The sequence below is a fragment of the Eptatretus burgeri genome, chromosome 16, assembly GCF_056783735.1.
Source record: "Eptatretus burgeri isolate ZD-2024b chromosome 16, Ebu_testis_v1, whole genome shotgun sequence".
Lineage (NCBI taxonomy): Eukaryota > Metazoa > Chordata > Myxini > Myxiniformes > Myxinidae > Eptatretus > Eptatretus burgeri.
This window is the reverse complement of record NC_140976.1, coordinates 33149508-33170987: the sequence shown is the minus strand read 5'-3', so window position 1 is coordinate 33170987 and position 21480 is coordinate 33149508. Positions and strand designations below refer to the sequence as shown.

The following is a 21480-nucleotide window of genomic DNA, read 5'->3' as shown; positions in this document are numbered from 1 at the left end:
CATTCCGATGGACCTGATGCATCCTAAATTTAGCATTACATCCACAGGTTTCATTTCTGGTTGGAGATGGCAAAATGATCTGAGTGTTGTTTTATAACTCATGCCTATGAATCCAGTAATCAGCACGGTTTCAAATCCTGAGCTGTTTATTCATGATAGCCATGATATTTTATCTACCAATTGGGACTTTGTTGGCTAAAGATCTTGAGGGGTAATGAAGGTACGTGGGATATTCAAAATGTTCTGTTACAAAGATGCTCAAAGTAATCAAACACAACACGCAAGTATAACACATTGCATACATAAATAAACATGTGTTTAGATTTGTTTTATTTGTTTTCTAATAGGTGCTGGCAGGATACCCCAAAGGTATGCGCACTCATCTCTAAACTGTCTCGCTTGCATTGGAATCCTCATCCAGCAACTACAAATTGTCATCATGGTGTTTTGCATGCAGGCTGAGGCATCAATGTGTTTGCCGTCCCTGGGAAGGATGTTAATATGGGTGTCCATTCTGCTAGTCCTCGTCAGTGGACAAGATGTCTGTTTCGTAAAAAGTAGGCGAGCTATCTCCGACACCATGGCCAAATTTCAAATTCCTGCCAAAGTCACCTTCAGTCGAACACACAGGCCTGAGCAGCCGGTTCGTGAAAAACGTGCAAAAAAAACAACACACAACTGACCCCGAGTAGAAACATTATAGTAGTCGTAGTAGTAGCAGCAGTAAAAGTACTTGTTGTTGTTGTAGTTTTCCTATTACTCCCATTCCAACAAACATATTGACTTTTTCAGCCTTGTTTGCTCCTTGGACTGTTGAGTATATCATTCGAACAACCTTTCGTATGAAATTATATAATATGGCATCTCAGCTTCTTAATCCTCTTATCGTGACCAAGAGGGGTGTTCGAGAGGTTGAGCACTCCACTTGGTCACGATAAGAGGATTAAGAGGCTGAGATTCCATTTTATAATTTGATACAAATGGCTTGTTTAAGAGACTGATCTGAATAAATCATGTGCACTTCATCCTATTCTTCAGACTAGCTGAAATCAAGTAAAGTGCCATTTATGTATCCAGTTTTCCGTTGGAAAATAACCTTCAATAGTCTCGTTCAAAGAGTTATTTGTATTAAAAGTTCAGTGATTCATGGTCCAAGAAGAATTGTACAGGAAATATGGAAGCTTTTGATCATTGAAACTTTCCAGGTAAATGTTACAGTAATGTTGGTGGAGTACAGCAGGATTGTTTCCAAACAGTAATGTAGGATTCCAATGATCTGACTCTGGATCTTAAATTATTGAGTTGTAAGAAAAATGGAAATGATACCGCTTGGTAATATGGTTCCTTCCATCCATCCATCCATACATACATACATACATACATACATACATACATACATCCACCCCTGCACCAAATATCACATATATATCTCTCAACCACAACATCGGTGTTTGGGAGCTAGTTTCTTGGCAAGGTGTCAAACTACTGTTTGTGAAAGACACCATGGGATATTTAACGTCTACCAACTAATGCTTGCAGAAAGGACAATAACTTGATGCCCATCAATGGGACGCGCACCTTGTCTTACCGCACCCTTTCTTTGAAACACCAATTTGACGATTTATATTCGGGTCTGCAATTAAACCAAGACCAGAAAGCTCGGAGGCAAGTGTGCCGCCTCTACATTATCCTATCGGTGGAATTTGAAGCAACATTTGGTGATTGTACCAAGCATTGTGAACGTTGTGTGGAATGTTGAGCACATGAGCCTTGTGTCAAGCACATAGAGAGGTGACCGTGAAAGATGACCGCTGTGATGGCATTGGCCAAAGCCTGACCCTGTCTGACTGTGTGTCGTGAAAATGAGAGTTTAAATTGATGCAAATGGCTCTTGGGGTGCCAATTAAACCATCTTCATAAAGTGTGGAGTCTCCAGTGCGTGAACACGCCACCAGATTCCCAGCCTGATCTGCACCCAGTGAAAGTGATGTTGGGAAGACTATGACAGAGGATGTTCATTTCACTGGAAGAGTCAACATGAACCTCTGACTCTCTGAGCTTTTTCAAATCCCTGGAGTGAGTAACAGGTCTTTTGTTCACACATTTTGTTGATAATGGGTACATTGGGCATGACATAAACAAATTGCTACATAAACAGATTGTCAAAACATGGATGATGTGGCTTGCCTTCCTCGGCTTTAAGACCCCGTTTAATTGAATTTGCATCGAACATGCTCTTGTTGGTTTTAAAATCTTAATTATATTCGTCTATTATGGAAGTGCCGGGATGGAACGAGATTTTACATTTGAACAGGTAAATGTCATACACCTCAAGCAAAACGTAACCTATTGGGAGATAACGTTAATTATGAGTAATATGTTTACCACCTGTTGGAGTAAAAGAGTAAATGGATGTGAATAGTAAGTTTGTAAATAGAACGATGCTTTTGTTTTTGACCTGTTGTCAGATGTACAAATCAAGTTTGCCCACCTGGTATCCACGATCGTAGATTCAGGTGGGCAACATTCTCTCTCCTTGGCTTGGATAACCTCAGTCCTGGTTATTTGTTTACTATCCTGAACGTCTATGCTCTCAACCAGAGAGGGCTCTTTGGGTGATGGTAGAGTGGGACTTGAAATGTATAAATTGTTCGGTATACTGAACGAAAGGACTAAGGATGCTTCTATGTATAATAGGGGACACTGCCCCAACTTTCTTGCCCTCCCCTCAATCTGCACCAGGATTATATTCGACACATCCCCCTCCCCACCCTCGAAAACCCAGCTTGTTTAAAGTATACCTTTTGTGCTTTGTCTTTTATGCAACCACCTTTCACTAAGGAATTTCTTTGATACCATGAACTATGATTAATAGGGGTAGAATTGCTTCAAAGCTTCAATTTCAGTCCTTTGCAGGATGCTGGTCTTGCTCTGCTGATGTTAAGATGCTTTTTCCATACTTGCCCCCGCTTACTTCTCAAGTACGGGTTGGCGAGAGAGTTTAGGAGGAATTTATCTTTTGTTCAGGATGCCGGTGAGAACTCGCATACGGTACTCTTTGTGAAAGATGTCGTAGGACCTTCAATGTGCATCACTCATACGAAGCAGGTGGGACGTCAAGTCTAACGGCAATCCGAGAGGCGGCACACACCTTGGTGACTCGCCCTATCTGCGCAACACCGCAACACCTGTGACTGCTTGGCTGCATCATTTTCTGGGGATGTGGCTGTGTTGCTGATGCAGTGCCCCCTTTACCAGTCAGCTGGCACTCATTTCACCAACCTCAGAAGCATGACAGGCTGAGTCACCCAACCTAGTGTTAATTCAACGGACAAAAAGGTGGTTTGAACTCAACACCAAAAGATCTTAAGCCAACACCAGGCTTAACATCACGATGATGGTCGGTTGTCCGGTCATGTCCTCAACCAAACCTAGGCAAGACAGCTCAGAGGCAATACCTCCGCAACATCTTGTTAGGTGTGTGTGTGTGTGTGTGTGTGTGTGTGTGTGTGTGTGTGTGTGTGTGTGTGTGTGTGTGTGTGTGTGTGTGTGTGTGTGTGTGTGTGTGTGTGTGTGTGTGTGTGTGTGTGTTCGTTCGTTCGTTCAGAGAGTTATAGCTGGTAACGAAACAGCTTGGGTCGTGACTAGGAAACCTGTTGCAGAAAATGTTCTCACGTCACCAGGTAGACAGGTTAGGTTGACGTTTATCAATCGGCAACTATCAGCAATCATCAAGAAATTCCTCACAACGTTCATCTACTTTCATAGGCCTGAGCAAAACATTTCATCCAATGAATAGTTTGTGACTAAAAGCTTGTGAATGTGTTTCATCATTGTGTTCATGCATTCACTGAGATGCATATTAAAATGTTGAAAGCATTGTAAATATCTCTCTGAGTTCTGTAATTTGGAGATTACATTGCAGAGTGTGCTTTTACTGTGTGAATTAGAAACTTCCTTGGCATCTTTCATCAACTGTTTATTGTTATTTGTGTTCATATTTTATTATTATTTTTTTTCTTCGAAGTAATAATTGTCAGTCGAGATCATTTGTGTTCCAAGGGAATACAGATTTGTTTTTGTTATTCCGTTTCGTGATGGTTGTAATTGATTACTGGCTTACCGTGCAGATTCCAGGTGCAAGCACTGGTTTCAGGTTTGGGATTGAGAGAGAGGATATGATGGACGAAGTTTGTTTCACCCAATTTTGAATCGGGAACGAATCACCTTCTGGCAAAAGATTATGCTTTCAGTATTAAGAGGTTCTCTCATACAAGAGGTTACAAGAGATGGAACGGAGACCGACCGGGTCTCAAAGTACCCATCTCCAATTATAAATTGCTTTACACAGACTGGACCTCCGCTGACAATTTGGAATCATTTGACGCATTTGCATGACATTGGGTCCTTAGATATAAATATTTACACAGGTGTGAATCTCAGGCATTTGTGAAGCAAATTCAAGATCTATTTGCACCATTTCCTGCATTTTCAAGTCCCCTCTTCAAGAAAGTGTATTTGGGTCATTTTCTGGTGGAATTACAAGGTGTGTTCACCACCATGTCCCAAGACTCTTGGCTGCACCGACTTGATAAGGTCCAGCATGGACATGCCATCATGCCACTACCCACAGCAAAATATATTAACTCTTTTGCTCCGACGAAGGGTTAATGGCAGAAACATCAGGTCTCCTTGCTTGCAACTGTGGTTAGTGTATTGCGATCGACGTCCATTCCATCCATCGTTGAACCTCTGAATATTGTCATTTGGATGTGATGTGGAGTCGTATTTGCATTTAGATTGTGGAGTTTAAATTTCCTCGTGGGTTGTAGTAATAGTCGGCCGCCACATTATCCGTATCATGCAAGTAACCCGCAGTAGGTGCGAGCACCGGGGTGTGAGTCTCACGCAGGTGTGATGGACCATACGGTCTCCAGATGTGTATAGATTTACCGAATGATGGGCATTGATACACGGTGCAGTAATTCAGTGATGGATCTCGAGTAAACGCGATTATTTGGACCTTTTTAAGATTACTGAGGGGTAATCATGCGTTCGGCGGCAGCTCGCCCAACACGAATAGCAACCAAATAGTAAAAATAAGATTTATGGCGAGGGCACTATAAATGCTAACTGAGGCAATCTGGGTGAGGAATCATTCCCTCTGGATGTGCAAATTGTTGTCGCATCCAGGTAATTGATTTACACGGTGTATCCATAGACAATCTTTCAAGTCGTGTTTGTCATTTTGTCTCTCTGGTGTATTCGGTTTGCTGGGATGAGGACCCAATTTAGAATAACTTGTTTCATGCTGTGGGCGAAGCATCGCTCCATGCATACACTTACGCACATCCTGAAAAAATGTAATTAACAGGTAATTTAAATTTACTATGCCTAAATTACAAACAGTAATATATATATATATATATATATATATATATATATATATATATATATATATATATATATATATATATATATATATATATATGTGTGTGTGTGTGTGTGTGTGTGTATTGCAAGTTAGATCGTGAACAAGGTAATTTTAGTTCCAGTTGTCGTTTTTCAAGAGAAGGTGCTGTAAAAAGTGACCTTCCAAAATCTCTTCCAAATGGTACAGTATCACAGGTACACCATCCATGACTTTCATGGAAAACCAGCTCGGCGATGCTTTGCTCATCTTGTCCGATAGATTTTCAAGAGTTTCACGAATTCTCGAAGTTTGATGCTTCAGCACTTTGTCAGCATTTGTGCAGATGTGGGTGAAGGTGGATTTACAGCTACTGAGCCTTCACAGATACTTAGTTGTGGGTAAAGATAGATTTACAGAAGATGTCGGAAGTTTCTGTGGTCCAACAGGACTGTATGGAGGTTGAACACTTACTTTTAGTTGTCTAATCGGGATTCAATAAGCCTGGTGTTGGTGCAGTGGTTAGGGTGGCGGCTTGGGATCCTAGGATCCTGAGTCTTAGTGGTTAGGGTGGCGGCTTGGGATCCTAGGATCCTGAGTCTTAGTGGTTAGGGTGGCAGCTTGGGATCCTAGGATCCTGAGTCTTAGTGGTTAGGGTGGCGGCTTGGGATCCTAGGATCCTGAGTCTTAGTGGTTAGGGTGGCAGCTTGGGATCCTAGGATCCTGAGTCTTAGTGGTTAGGGTGGCAGCTTGGGATCCTAGGGTCCTGAGTTCAAGCCCCGTTGGCTGATGAATTAATACACCAGGTGGTTGACTCAGCCTGTCATCCTTCCGAGGTCGGCAAAATGAGCACCAGTGTACTGGTAAGGGGGACACTGCATCAGTGGCATAGCCGCGTCCCAACCAATGATGCAACCAACAGCCACAGGTTGCACTCGATAGAGAGAGATCGAGGTTCAATTCTCGACTCTACAAGAAACTGATGATGGTTTGCGCTTAGTAGGCAGGACGTTTTGTCACAGAGCGTGCCGTCCCTCGGATGGACATTAAGCCGGTCATCCCGTCTGCCGGCGTTAGTCATAGGACATGAAGTATCCTATGGCACATCTTTCACAAAGAGTAAGTGAAGTATCTCTGGCACAGTTGAAAAACTAGACATCCTTTCCCTGACTACCATTGTGAAGGCAAAGCAGCCAGTGTTATACCTGTCGTGGGGCTGCTTTGGTCGCATCGAATCTGAATCTTGGGGAAAATGCAAGCGTAGCAGCCACCTGCTAAACCATTCCAATAGTGACTGTTTCACGTGAAGTGTTTGTTTTTTTTTTCCTGGTTTTACCCAGCAATCATCGTTTTTCTTTCCGGGTGCTTTTTCTACTCTTTGGCCTGGTTTTGGAAGGAGAAAAGGCGATTTCTTTTATTTCTCTGCCGATCATCACTGGGGAAGAATGACGTCACTTGGGGGAATGAAGAAGATGGTGCTAAGAGGATGACATGACTGACGGCCTTGCAAAGAACTCAGTTCTAGTCCCGCTGATTTTGGAGTTGTACCCACCGAAGCATCATTTTTTGTGGGACGTCTCTTACGTGACCTTGTTGTGGATTCTACTTGATCACTTGAATTTTTCAAAAAACTTGTGCTCGCCAGAAGTGTTCTTCTTTTACAGACATTCCACGACTTCCCTGAGATTGTCTCTGAGTTGTCGGATATTTTTCACAAACTTTTTGCGAGTTATTTAGTTTTCTCGAAACTGCTCGCTGTTTGTTGAATATCAGGATTCCCGAGTGGAAAGGGTGCCATTATGAACTGTGTTTGATTCAAATCTGGGTAACACCATTGTACCGCAAACAGGAAACTGCATCAACAATTTAAATGCTCGCCCAAATTACTACCGCACTTTAAGACTCACATCTGGTGAACTCCAGTTCTATTATAGTACCGCGAGAATGTGTTGAAATCTTCTCCGCTACAGAAAACGGATCAGCAATTGTAGGAAGTGTAATAGAGTGGAGACGGACGTCCGCTGGATATTGTTTGTCATACGGTGTCACACCGTGTGGTGCAGAGCACAACTCACAAATGATGTGCATATTGTTGAACATTTTCCCGATATACGTGATGTAACACAACATAGAATCCTTAAGACTTTTGTCGAATCACAATGTCGAAAAATTGACTTGCAATTTTAAAGGACATGAAATAATATCTTTGTGAGCTTCACTGTATTCTCTTCCACAGCTTTTGAGAATCACCGATCTCCTCTAAACTATCACTGTCACGTGTTCCACTGTTGTTCAGGTGATTTCACCGCTCTCAGACTCCATATTGGGCGAGCGGGCTGTGACTGTACGCAAGGAGCGTGTGAGTGTGTCTGCGCTCAGAGTGCAGCTCATTTCTGGCTTATCTACGACTGTGCACAAAAGTACGATCGACCCTGCTGTGTTTGTGGCCACCACTACAGCAGGTAGCGTACTGCGAGCCCCAAAGCAGGTTAGTGACACCACACAGGTATCCCATTATTTTCAGTTGTCTGAAAATATACTCACATTGAGCTGTCTCGAATTAGCAATCTTTGGACTTGACATAATGATGTGTTGGTATTACTGTTACACCTATTCACAGACAGGATGGTGCAGAAGCAGCACACTTACCTTTGGGCTGAATCATGTGGGTTTGATTCCTGCTGAGGCAGTCATTGCAAGGGTTACACTGGATGCCTTCTCAGTCAACGTTAGGGAAGGAATTTGTAATTTATTCATTCTGCTGGCAATAGCTTGCCTACTCTTCACAATGGACACCATGGAATCCTTAACATTCACCAACTAATGCCAGCAGATGGGACCTCCATTTTAACGTCCATCCGAGGGATGACACAATGTGATGCAATAGCTTGCCTGTGACGTACCAATCCGACAGTGCATTGTCGGGTTGGAAATTGAATCCAGACTCGCCAGCTTCGTGTATTACTTGGTAACTAACGTTGATCTTACCTAAAAGGTCACTTCTGCACTATCCAGTCATACCTAAACCTTTCATGGCATAGCAATGGAAGGAGATTGCAGGTTTCTCGAGAGACAGATGCAGACACATTCGGGAATGAATTTTTTAATTTTTTTTTTCTACGGGACGAGTGGATTAATTTGGAGTAGAATGAAACATACCGAGCAACGATAGACATATTTTATATGGATGAATGGGATGGGGCATGAGTTGAGAATGGGAGGTTGGACAAGCATGCAAAAGAGGGGCAACTCGAGCACCCCAACATCGCATGACACCTCCTCATCACCACGTCTTCCTCACCATCTATTTTCTTTTTATTAATCCGTTTTAAGTAATTATTTCATTACCTTCATCCATTCGCCATGACAAATTCAACCCATACTTGGACAGTACCACATGCTTTAACTTTATAGTTGTGTCATCTTCCCTCAACTCAGTAATATACCCAACTCTACTTTATCAATTCCTATTAATACTTCAATTATATCAGCATGTAATCCTTTCTTCAAAAGCAAACCCTCTGATTTTCATTTGTGTCTTCCGTATCACATGTTGAGCAGGATTGAGCACAGTCTGCTGCGAGGATTCAGGGATTAAAACTTCTCTATGTAACGCATATGAGACATGTCATGTCTTGTGTGTACTTGTACGTATGTTCATCCCCTTACAGCAGCAGCAGCAGCAACAGCAGCAGCAGTAGTATTCATGTCCCTCTTGGTCGGGTGAACTTGGACTTGACTCCAATCATCAGCACAACTTGGGACGGAACCGAAATGCTCCCAAGAAAATGGCAGCATTGATCAGAATTACCCAAACCAAATGTAAAAACAAACGAACATACATTTATCGTTATACATCAGATAACGATAAAACATGACACGTTAAAAAAAAAAAATACATTTTGCCACAAATTGAGCATAGATCATATGCAGGAATCATGCCTGAGATCTGCTGGCATAAGCAGTACAAGGACATTCCATAAACGATACGATGGAGAAAATGACCGCAGACGAGTTTGTCGACGATTGTGAGAAGTTTGAAGGGAGTTAGAGGTAGTACCATGTTCTACCCAAAGTAGCTATAAAGATCCTGCGGATTCATTGGGGAGAATGGAGAAAGGCCATAAAACAACTTATGACAGTGAGGACAGAAGTACAAATTTGAAAAGAGCTTTTGCAGTTGTCGCGGGATTGATAAGTTATGGACCGCATCTTCGATTCATCAGACTCGTAAAAGGTTTTCTCTTTCTCACTGAACATCTGTACTTTAGCCACGAATCTTTCTCACCAAAAACGGCCGCCATTTCCTGAAGGCCCATTTCACGCTTTTCCCTTCGACCTGCTCATAAAAACGATCATGATTGGTTTTTTGGGGGGTTCTGTATGCGTTACAATTAATCCCCAATTAATGCCGTATCCTGTTTGTTTTTTTTTTTATGGCCGGTAATGAAGGGCACGATCAGGACTAACAGAAAAAAATTTCAGGGAAACGAATTAAGCGATGCGAGAATAGATCGTATCATGGGCCGTAATGGGAGGCAACACGAGACACCGCTGGGTCAACACCTTAAGAGACCCAGGAAAGAGCAAGACCAAATAGACTCAAAAATAAGGACAATGCATTGTTGTTCTTTTTGAAAACTGACTTGCTCATCTTTTTTTGAAACAAATATTACATGGGGGTGGCTTGGAAACAAAATGGCTGCTTCAATAATTTGGTAATACAAACATGATATCTTAAAATCCATGTGAAGAGGGAGGCGTACACTTTTATAAGGACTTGTCTTCCATGCTCAGGTGTTTTCATAATTAACTAGAACGGCATTCAGTGGAGTGCATACCTCCCCGAGGTTGAACATCACACCTTGCTCACATGTGAATGGGATGCTCACATCACGCCTCGATGTTATGGAAACAGAGTCCTTTAAAATGATATCTCCCGTGATGACGTTGAGTCTCTTGGCATATTGCTTTTACTGTTTTATATCGAAAACACATGCCTGGTGTTGGTTTAACAGTTTCGTTGGTGGACTGGGGATCCTCGGGTCTTGAGTTCAAGTCCCACTCGTATGTTGAATTAATACCAGGTGGGGTTGACTCAGCCTCTCATCCTTCTGAGGTTGGCAAAATGAGTACTGGCTTGCTGGGATGATTGAGCCATGCGAGTATTCTGCGTTCCAGTGGTGAACCCATGATTGTGCCCAATAGCCCAGGAGATTACTTTGGCGGCACCAATGCTCTGTACAGAGTATGGTTCTGATGGATGGATGGATCACAAACATGTCAGTGGCCTGCCTCCTTTCTGCTCTTGCACCCTCTATGCCCCTCCCCCCCTCCCCCCCCCCCCCCGCGTGGTTCCTGGGTCGTACTGTGAAATGCTTTTGGCAGGTTAAAACGGGGCCTGAAGATCTATGAATAGCCTGGAATTTTGTTAGCTGAAATTCAAGGCCTTGAAAGCATGGATTCTTACTAGAACATGGATCCTTGAAAGCATGGATTCTTACTAGACATGGATCCTTGAAAGCATGGATTCTTACTAGAACATGGATCCTTGAAAGCATGGATTCTTACTAGAACATGGATCCTTGAAAGCATGGATCCTTGAAAGCATGGATTCTTACTAGACATGGATCCTTGAAAGCATGGATTCTTACTAGAACATGGATCCTTGAAAGCATGGATTCTTACTAGAACATTGATCCTTGAAAGCATGGATTCTTACTAGAACATGGATTCTTACTAGAACATGGATCCTTGAAAGCATGGATTCTTACTAGAACATGGATCCTTGAAAGCATGGATCCTTGAAAGCATGGATTCTTACTAGACATGGATCCTTGAAAGCATGGATCCTTGAAAGCATGGATTCTTACTAGACATGGATCCTTGAAAGCATGGATTCTTACTAGAACATGAATCATTGAAAGCATGGAATCTTTTAAAAGCCCGGGACAAGCATATGAAAAGGGAAATGGTCGTTACTTTTCCATCCAGTTGAATTCTAGAGGCAATTATTCTGCACAATCATGGAAAACTGATTGAACTCACCGAATCCGTGACTGCAAAAGAAAATCTAATTCTGACACGGGACCAATAGAGAAATGCACCGTCCATGGGGTTCCCCCGAAGAAGAGGGGTGGAGACACTCAGCTGGGTGAGACATGTTGGGCACGCCTCATTCAAAGAGTCTCGGGAACAATATTCCAAGATAACAAGAAACGGAATTTATTTTGTGAAACGGAATTTAGCTTTTCTGAAATCGGAAAATCAGTGGATCTAAAATTCATGATTGTTTCCATTCTTGAGGGGGAAAATTGCTCAAATGTAGCACACTGACATACTCTTGCAGTGTGAAAAAAAATTTACTGCTTCTATTCAGGTGCTGTCGGACGGAGTGTATGGGGACATAATCCTGGAGGAGAATGATGAAGATTTTCCTACAGGTTGAACATATGTCCCCTTCTCTGTCTCTTATTAATCAATTAAAGGGAGGTAGTACTGTCTGGAGAATTGCCCGTTGCATACACGTCAGGTAGTGTGTGCAGCTACTGGATATTAAATGTTCCAGGTGGTACGCATGCAAAAATAGTTTGGCAGTCATTGAATGAAGATAACCAAAACTATTTTCTTGACAATGGGGAAATCAGTTTTCCAGAAACATTGAGGTGATTACAAACTGTGGTTGGCTGCAGATAAGAAAGACACTCACTGAACGTACCATCGAGTGTGCGGACGTGAGTTTGACCTGTTAAATATGAGTGAAGCAGCTGTATTGAGGTGCATGGCTGAAGCAAAACACGTGGAATCCAGACTCGATGGTGTAATGGTTGGAGCATCCACTCCGAGTCTGGGACGTCTGCGGGTCAAAGCCCAGCCGAGTCACACCACAGATTTAAAAAATGGTAGGTGCTGCTACCTTTCTTGACATTCAGCATTTAAAAGGTTAAGAGCACAAACAATCCCCATAGGTTGGCATTACATCCATGTGGAGGAGGAAATTGCTCCTTAGGAAATGCCCCGCTGAGTGCAGTTAGAAAGGCGGCACCATTGTTGTGGCATCACTGGTACCCAGAGTACCCCAGGAAATGCCGGAACTTCCCCCAAGCTGATTGGCTGTGTTTGTCTCATCTGACAGTCCAATGTTGTGCCGCGTATGTTCCTCTCTATGTCAGTGTGTGTGTGTGTGTGTGTGTGTGTGTGTGTGTGTGTGTGTGTGTGTGTGTGTGTGTGTGTGCGCGTGCGTGTGCGCGCGTGTGTGTGTGTGCGTGCGTGTGCGCGCGTGTGTGTGTGTGCGTGCGTGTGCGCGCGCGTGTGTGCGTGCGTGTGCGCGTGTGTGTGTGTGTGTGTGCGTGTGCGCGCGTGTGTGTGTGTGCGTGCGTGTGCGCGCGTGTGTGTGTGTGCGTGCGTGTGCGCGCGCGTGTGTGCGTGCGTGTGCGCGCGCGTGTGTGCGTGCGCGTGCGCGCACGTGTGTGCGTGCGCGTGCGCGCGCGTGTGTGCGTGCGCGTGTGCGTGCGTGTGCGCGCGCGTGTGTGCGTGCGCGTGTGCGTGCGTGTGCGCACGCGCGTGTGCGTGCGTGTGCGTGGAAGCTTCACTATGAGCCTTAAATCATGTAAAAAAAGAAAACCAAGTTCAATGACATCCCACGAAAATAGCTACTTTGTCACCGATCCAGAGCATCATAAGCCAACAACTTTCTACACATCCCATCCACCAACAGCACACAGTTTTTATTTTCTGAAATGCTTGTTGGAAAATTATCCAAAAACTGTTTCGTAATCAACTGGATTTTAGTTAAACTGGCCTGGAAAATGCTCGATATAGTTTTGAAATAGCCTGGAATTTGAGATAGGCCAAAGGTGTACAAACCCTATTCTTGTGAAACTCCCAAAAATCTCGGCTCATTACTCACCTCCACTCATTGGTTCCTGTTTTCTCTTGCCTATGGAACCAACTTCCTCAGTTTGTTCAATTTCATTCTTGTGTCCAGGAATTCAAGATGGCTGTTCACCACCTTCTCCAGTCATCCCCATTCATACTCAAGATATTTTCTTCCCTCATTAACCTGTTTCAAGCACACACCCTCCTTTCCAGATTATTGTATTTTCTCCTGTCTCCCTCTACCCTCTTTTACCGTTGTTGTTCCATTTCTGTTTCATTACGAGTTTTCCCTTCCTGGACTTACTTTATTACCCCGCACACACGAAGCGCGAAAAGCAGGGTTCAGCAATTGGTTCATGTCTGTGTGTCTCCATCTGTCTGTCCACAAACTTAAGTTTATGATCGAGGAGTAACTTAATTTAAATTGAAAGCCCCCACTTTGGACTCTGTCCAATTCCTGCAGGAATTTGCGGATACCTTTTGTCCTCTGCCTTGTCTTCGGCTTGTCCATTTTGGTGCTTGTGTCCTCGAAATCCACTGATGAAAACGAAATCATGCTTTAAACTTTGAAGTGTCGCTTGAGTCGAGGTCGAGCTTCTCATTGTCAATTGTTACGTCCTGCAGGTGCTTTAAGTCCCATCTGTCTGTTGTGCAGTTGGAGCAGCCCTGGGGAATGATGTCGTATTTTCGCAGTTCATGCAATCGTGAGAACATCAAAGTTGATGTAGGAATTCCCTCCATAGTGCTGCCTGGCTTGCCCAAGGACCTTTATAGAGGGTCTTGTGATAAGACAAAACCAGGACCTCTGGCAAACTGACCTGTTTGGATATCGAACTCTGGCTAACCAAATTTGGTCAAAAGGTCAAATACCTTTCATCCAATCCAAAATTCCCCCCCCCCCCCAAAAATCAAATCCAAAAAAATGGTCTCATCCAAAAAATTGTCACATATTTCAAGCATCTACCAATGTTGATTGCATGTATGAAGTTTCATTTAAAATGTGGCCTGAATTGCATCTTTCGGTAGTTGACCTTTTTAACAAATTCTGATAACCAGGAAGGACATATTCAAGTGCTGATCGGTGAAAAGATGAGTGGCGGCCATGATGTTGAAGTTCATTGCTGCAACAAAAGTGTCAGAGGTGAACTTAGATTAATTTGCCCCACCCTCCTCCTCCTCCGCCCCTCCCACTCCCCCTGCCCCCCTCCTCCCTCCCCCTTCCCACTCCACCAATAGGTGCCAATCACCTCACACATAGCCAGGAGCTTTTTGAAGCTGTCACAGTTCAGTTTCCACGGAGCACAAGATTCATCACGTAGATTGATTGTCCCAAATTTGTCCTTCACCTTCATCATCTTGAGCCACACCGTGACGAGAGTGATGTATTTCATGGTTCCTTCCTGTTGATTAACTTTGCCTTTTAGGGCCATAAACACCGCATTCATCTTTTCATGAAAAACTTGACAGACCTATGGTACGCTTTGTCGCTGCAGGGGTTTTGGGAACACTGAGGTGTGTGTGCACTTTGTGAGACATAGTGTCTTCCTGTCCTCGTTGTAACCTGCTTGGATGGAGAGATGTCAAGTCACCTGAGCCAAGTCTCAAGTCTATGAGGGCATGTCTCAACTCAAGCCGCAAGTCACAAAAATTGCGACTCGAGTCCAAGTCGCCAACTCGAGTTGCCATCTCTGCTTCGATGTCCCTCCAGCATGCTCGGTATTCCATATCGTCCTGTGTGAAAGACAGTTCTTGTAGTTTCTCCGTTATCAAGCTATTTTGCATGTTCTTCAGGATGGACAACGGGAACACGTTGATACCGTCGGCATCCAACAAAACTTTACCTGTGCCACCAAGCTTCATATACACAGCCTAGTTTAGTGGGAAGTTGCCACAGATTAACGAGACCAGGCACCCACTACTGATCACAAACTGGATATTTTCCAGCAGTATGTCTCAGACCTGTCCCACATCAAGCCTCAACAAAGGATGTACACAGCGACCGGTTAATATTGCAGATAGCTTATGTCTATGCGCTTCTCAACCAAGTGACACAGAGTCGACAACAATAACCAACACAAGCGACCTTTTTGCCAGATTTTCCTTCCGATTCCATGTTCATTGTCTTCTCAATCAACTCGGGTTTTCTTGTCTTGTGTGTAGGTTGCAACTTGTACCACCTGTGTGTACCTACTTAATGTATCTGTTGTCCATTGTAAAGCAACTCCCTCTGCTCCATTGCTGTGTCAATGTCACCACTTTTGCCATTCAACTCTTCCACCAGTCCAGTTGTGTGTAAATGAAGTTAATAAAGGACAAATAAATGCCACAACTTCATTTAAAAAAAAAACAAACATTTTGGTAATGCTTATCACATTCTGATAAAGGATTATTGATTTTCAATTTTAGTTTTTTTTTTCAAGAAATTATGAAGATCAGCGGCAAATGCTTGTCGACACTTCACGTTGAACTTTATTCAAAAATAAGCTAGTCAGTAGTGTGGACATCTCAAGGAGATGGGGATGGGCCAAGCATCTGCCTGGGGGATGGCCAGACGAAGGACCCTGGAGTGCCGGCCGAAAGTGGACGCAGCGACGCGCTGCTCCGGCGCGTGCTCCCATACCTGACTTGATCTGAGTGTGAAAAGCCTGTGTACTCAATGAACATCTTTGTGCTCCTTTCAAATCCTCGTCATTTCCAGCACAACTCAGGGTTAGTTTACAGTGTGTTCGCTCGCCGTGAGTACGACATGCACGGGTTAAAGTAACCGGTTAGCATAATCATACAAAGTCTATCTTCACCACTATCTCAACTATAATATTATCAACACCCACCATTTGCAGATTCCATGGCTTCGTGTCATCATTTACCTTGGACTCAAATTAATATTTCCATCATTTTGTTCCTACTTCCCAATTTCAGGAAAAATCGTGCCTGCTATCTTATCCCGAGAGTACCCATGTAGATAATTGAGGTTGTCACGTAGTCACTGCGGCGAGTCGGATCGCTGAGGTTTTTGTTTATTGGAGCACAAACTGCACTCTCAGCTAAGTTCAGGCCGTAAAATGCTTTTCTGACTTTTGTCAAATTTGTGGTGAAAGTTTTTGTGGTTTTTTTGTTGGGTTTTTTTTTGCTCGGTGATGTATCGTTCCATGAAGCCTTTAGATGGAGAGCTCACTCTAATCCCAGTTGGACAAACGCACAGAACATTTGCCTGTGAAAACTGTCACAGTCTCTCAGAAGTAATATTTCACTTGCAGCGGGCAGCCGCAGTGCTTTACCATCGATCGGAGGGTCCAAGTGTATATTAGTAAGTGACAGATGACCGTGTATGTGGGTCATTCTTCGACACTTTCACAATTTTTGTTTGGGCTATTCTTGTTTCCATGTGAACCTCGAGCTCGTGATGTGGGAGGGATTGTTTTTGTCCTGCACATGATTGATGTTTGAGGTTCTGCACAAGCATGACATGGACGTTAAATTGAAATTGGATGGTTTTGTATTTTGAGAGTTCAAATATTTCACATTCTTCATACAGAACCAAGATCTAAAAAAAATTAAGGCACCACAAATGTTCACATGTTTATAAAATTTTGTGTTATCCAAGTCACGGAGTTGGTTTCGTTAAACACGAATCGCGTGCTTGGTTCTTTCACCTGCTCGAAATTAAATACAATGCAAGTAGTAAATTTATAACTAAAAGGAAAAGTGTCCGTGTGTGTGTCCGTGTGTGTGTGTGTGTGTGTGTGTGTGTGTGTGTGTGTGTGTGTGTGTGTGTGTGTGTGTGTGTGTGTGTGTGTGTGTGTGTGTGTGTGTGTCACGCCTTATTCTGAGGGCTCATGCTGTCAGATACCAATAAATATGGCACCGTTGGAAAGACAATAATCGATTTATTTGGAACAAAAATTACAAAGTTGTAAAACGTCGTGACCGTTAATCACAAAAATGTCTTAACAAGACTTTGAGCTTAACATAGCAGTTGCAACATTTTTATTGTTCTACGAAAGCAGGAACCCTTTAGAACAAAGCACAATGGACATGGAAGGAGTATGCAAAATCATAAAGATATAGTTATAATGCATCTCGAAGCAACACTATGGATATATGTACATATATATATATATATATATATATATATATATATATATATATATATATATATATATATATATATATATATATATATATATATATATATATATATATATATATATATATATATACATATACATATTACACACACACACCAAAGGAGCACACAAACAACATCTACGTGTTATAAAAGATCCATTGTTTGCGTGTTTCACCTCATTTTACATGATCATTGAGACAGATAGATATGTGAAGTGCAACATGCTGTTGTTTTATTGAACTAGTCAGCAAAGTGACCGGTCTTATATGCTCGTCTTTTTGAAACTCGTACAAATTATTTAAATGAAGAGCATGTTGTAGTGAATCTATGCAATGCAACATGGTGGAGACTATTTGGATGCTCAAGAATTGCTCAATTTGCAGCGAGTTTATTTCATCATCACCGATCGATGAAAGTTAATGATTATGATCATTTATTATTGATGCAATATTTACTGAACAAAATAATGGTGAGACAGATGAAGGAATGACCAATGTGCGATGACAAAGTTTGTGTGATTGCATAAAAATGGCTTTTGCTCCATGACAATGTAAGTGAATTAAAAGAGTTGTCATGAATTTGTGAGGACCCTTCTCGGTGTCTAGAATGGGATGTACTTGAACAAATCAATGTGACTACACATGAAGAATGCAATGGAAATGTGGGAATGTCAACGTTTCGTGTGTCTGGTTTCATTTTCTTTGGTTGTTTTGGCAGTACATGAAACACCTGCACTTTAGCTGCAAATCACATTTGTATGATGGCTTCTGTAGCCCTGAAAATAAATCAACGAACATTGATTGATCTCAAAGAGCACCATGTAATAGACTATTGAAACTTCCAGCATTGAATAGTAGCAGTCTGACGGCACCGTGCGGAGGTCACGTACTTACCTTTAAACCACCTACCTTGGGACAAATCACAATGTCTGCCCTCCCCGGGATGGAGGTTAAGCTGGGAATCTGTCTGCTGACGTTGGAGATCCTACGGTGTCACTTGGTAAGACAGGGAGTTTTAGTCGGCAAAATTACTAATTCTCATTTGTGTTCTCACCTCATGCTTGCCATTTGAATGAATCCTGGAAGTGTACAATAGTCACTCGTTTGGTACGAAGGTTTAATTGAATCTTATGTCAATGATGGTGTGTGAAGATCTGTATGGTCGACGAGTTAACGAATGGATATTTTCAAATGTAAACCCATATGACCTGCACTTGGAAATGAGTAGTACCTGGAGTTTTAAACATTAACCCTTCATCAGTTTGAAAAATGGTCGAGATACATGTGTCATTCTTTATAGAATGAATCATGTAATTTATGTGAATAAAGGTATGTTTATCTTTTTAGCCTGGATTATCTAAAATTGACTCTTTGGGTTTTAATACACCATATTGCATAAAGTTTCTGGGAATGGTACTATCAATGAGTTAAACTGACTTTGTAATGGCAACCTGCTTGTGGAAATCGTTTGTTACCCTCTCGGATGGAGAGGGTCTGTTTGTTACTTGCAAAATCGAAGATTTTTCAAATGTATTGGTCAGTCGATTTTGGTATTCTGCTGTCTGTTTGTCTGTTTGTCTGTCTGTCTGCTTATCACCAACAGGTCACAATTTTAAACCGATCTTCATGAAACTTCACCACATGGTAGAGTTTGTCATAAGGCAGAAGCCTATTGTTTTTGAGGTCAAAAGGTCAACATAGGCAAAGGTCAACAACTGAGGTGGTATTTCTAAAATCCACAATTTTCATCCGATTGACTTGAAATTTGAAGAGGATTTATGTTTCAGGTCACTGAATTCAACGAGACAATTATTTTGGAGGTCCACAGGCCAAAAGGTCAACATAGGCCGCATTTCTAAAATTGTCCATTTTCTTCAGATTCACTTGAAATATGAAGAGGAGTTGCAGATTTGGTCATTGAATTCAACCACTAAAAATTTTTAACGTCAAATTTGTTTCATGGATTGTGCAAGTATCGTGCTCTGCATGGCATCTTCTTGTTTGATTCTTTGTTTGTTTGTCCACACAGAACTTTCATGTTTTTCTCCGCAACTGCTTCTCAGATTGAGACGAAATTTTCACCATAGTTGCGACTACTCATGGAGAATGATATAATGATAATTATGACATCATAGGTCACATGGTGTGGCAGCCATATTGGAAAAATGGAAACATTTTGACCCTCTGTATCTCTAAAACCACACCACGGAAAAAATTGAAATTTGGCACACGGCAAGCACTCCTCATGGGGAATAATTGTGATTTTAAGGACGTCATAGGTGCCTTCGTTATGACGTCATAATTGTGTATGGTAACACTACATCTGATCAGGATGAAAATTTTTGTGGGTCATCTCGGGATAAAATGATCCAGAAGCCATATTGGATTATTTAAAAATATTGAATAATATTTTCTCTGGAACCACTTAATCAATCGATGTGAAACTTTACAATTATGATTTCGTAGTGATAGGGAATAGGTTTTAAAATATCGACTTGATCGGATGCATGGTCTGGCAGCCAGAATTACTTAAGTTTTTTTTTGTTCTGGGGTTTTTTTTTGTTGGTTTTTTTAATTATTTTTTGAATAAGGCTCACTTTGCTGTGCCTGAATAGGATTGGGGGTAGAGGAGTAGCAGCTGAAATGCAAATCCTATCCATGTTCCTCTTGATGACTTCATCTTTGCTTTTTGCTTGGTTGGGTTCCGTCTACTCCAATGCAGGACTGTGCCTATTTGGTCTTCCATTTGATTTGAATTGAATTAATTTTAATCCCATTCTGAGTTCAATTGAATAATAATTTTTTTTAATGTCATGGGTCAGGGTCAGGTGTCTAATCAAAGCAGGGTTGCATCAAAGCGGGACATCTTGGTACCTGGTCAACACGGCGAGCCGTTATAAAGTGGCAGTTCCAATTATGTCTCTTATTGATTTTGTAACACATCAGTACACAAACTCCATACAAAATACACCACACAAAACTGCATAAACACAACACAAAACTACTGGCAAGGTTTGCTATTTCTGATTGCTCTTTTTCTTGTTTTAACTGGTATTGTGTGTCATCTCTCATCTGTCTTATTCAAAATGTTCGTTTCTGAATTTTTTTGATCATTCATTTTTAATGAGAGCATGCTTGTTTTGTTGAAGTTAGCAGTATTTTACTGCAGTCATACAAACAAATATTCAATGAAAATTGAAGGTAATCTGAAAACTCTGCAAATGAAACAATGGAAGAAGTTCATTCTTTTGAGCTTGTCTTATCGTGAAGAGTTTTACTGTTTAGTGCAGTGATCTTCACTATTCTTTTAGAGGGGAGCCACTTTCGTCGATAAGGCATCAGTGTGAGAGCCGGGCCCACCCCACACACCACATGCAAGACATAATAATGCAATCAATAATGCAATTATGTTGTATAACAGCTAGGTCAACTAAATAGAAGTCGACATTTGCAATAAAACAAGATGGCTTAATTATTAGAAACCAAAAATGTAAAACGAAGCCACCTACTTAGGGTACATTTTGAAAGCAAAAAAAAAATACAGATAATATTACAATAACAACAAAAATACAATAAGTTAGATAACAATAAAAACAATACCATTCAAAACTTAAATTTAAATCTGGATGAGCGGAAGTGCGCCTGATGCTCCATGACCTTCTTCATCCAGTATTTGTAATCTCTCATAGCAATTCTTGTGACGCAGTTCAAATGTTCATTTGTCCAAATTTGTGAGACAGTCAAAATGTCCAAATGCTTATGTTTCCAAATGTGTATGTACTGGGAAGTTTATGTTTCCTTTGCAGTTGGAGATTCAGCGCATTCAAGCGGCAAGTGGTGTCACAGTCAACAATGCTACCTTAATTACCCACTCTGGGTTTTCCAACTCTGCCTCCCTCCTTTCTTTGTTTACATCAAAATCCCAAATCTGAGGAAGGAGACTCAAAAATCGCCCCAGTACTTTGCCACATCATCTTCTTCACTGTGCATCATCTAACTTCACTGTGCATCATCATGTCGCCATCCTCCATCTCGTACTCAGTGCTCTGTGTCTCAGTGCTCTT

At 41.9% G+C, this 21480-nt stretch overlaps 1 protein-coding gene across 1 annotated transcript in view; it reads left to right on the top strand.

The window, feature by feature from the left end:
* LOC147010839 (transmembrane protein 132C-like) overlaps positions 1-21480 on the top strand; it is a 741813-nt gene that overhangs the window by 699726 nt on the left and 20607 nt on the right. Inside the window, exon 8 of the mRNA XM_085859640.1 lies at positions 7707-7898. Within this exon, the coding sequence (XP_085715766.1) occupies positions 7707-7898 (192 nt within the window). The remainder of the gene's footprint in view (positions 1-7706; positions 7899-21480) is intronic.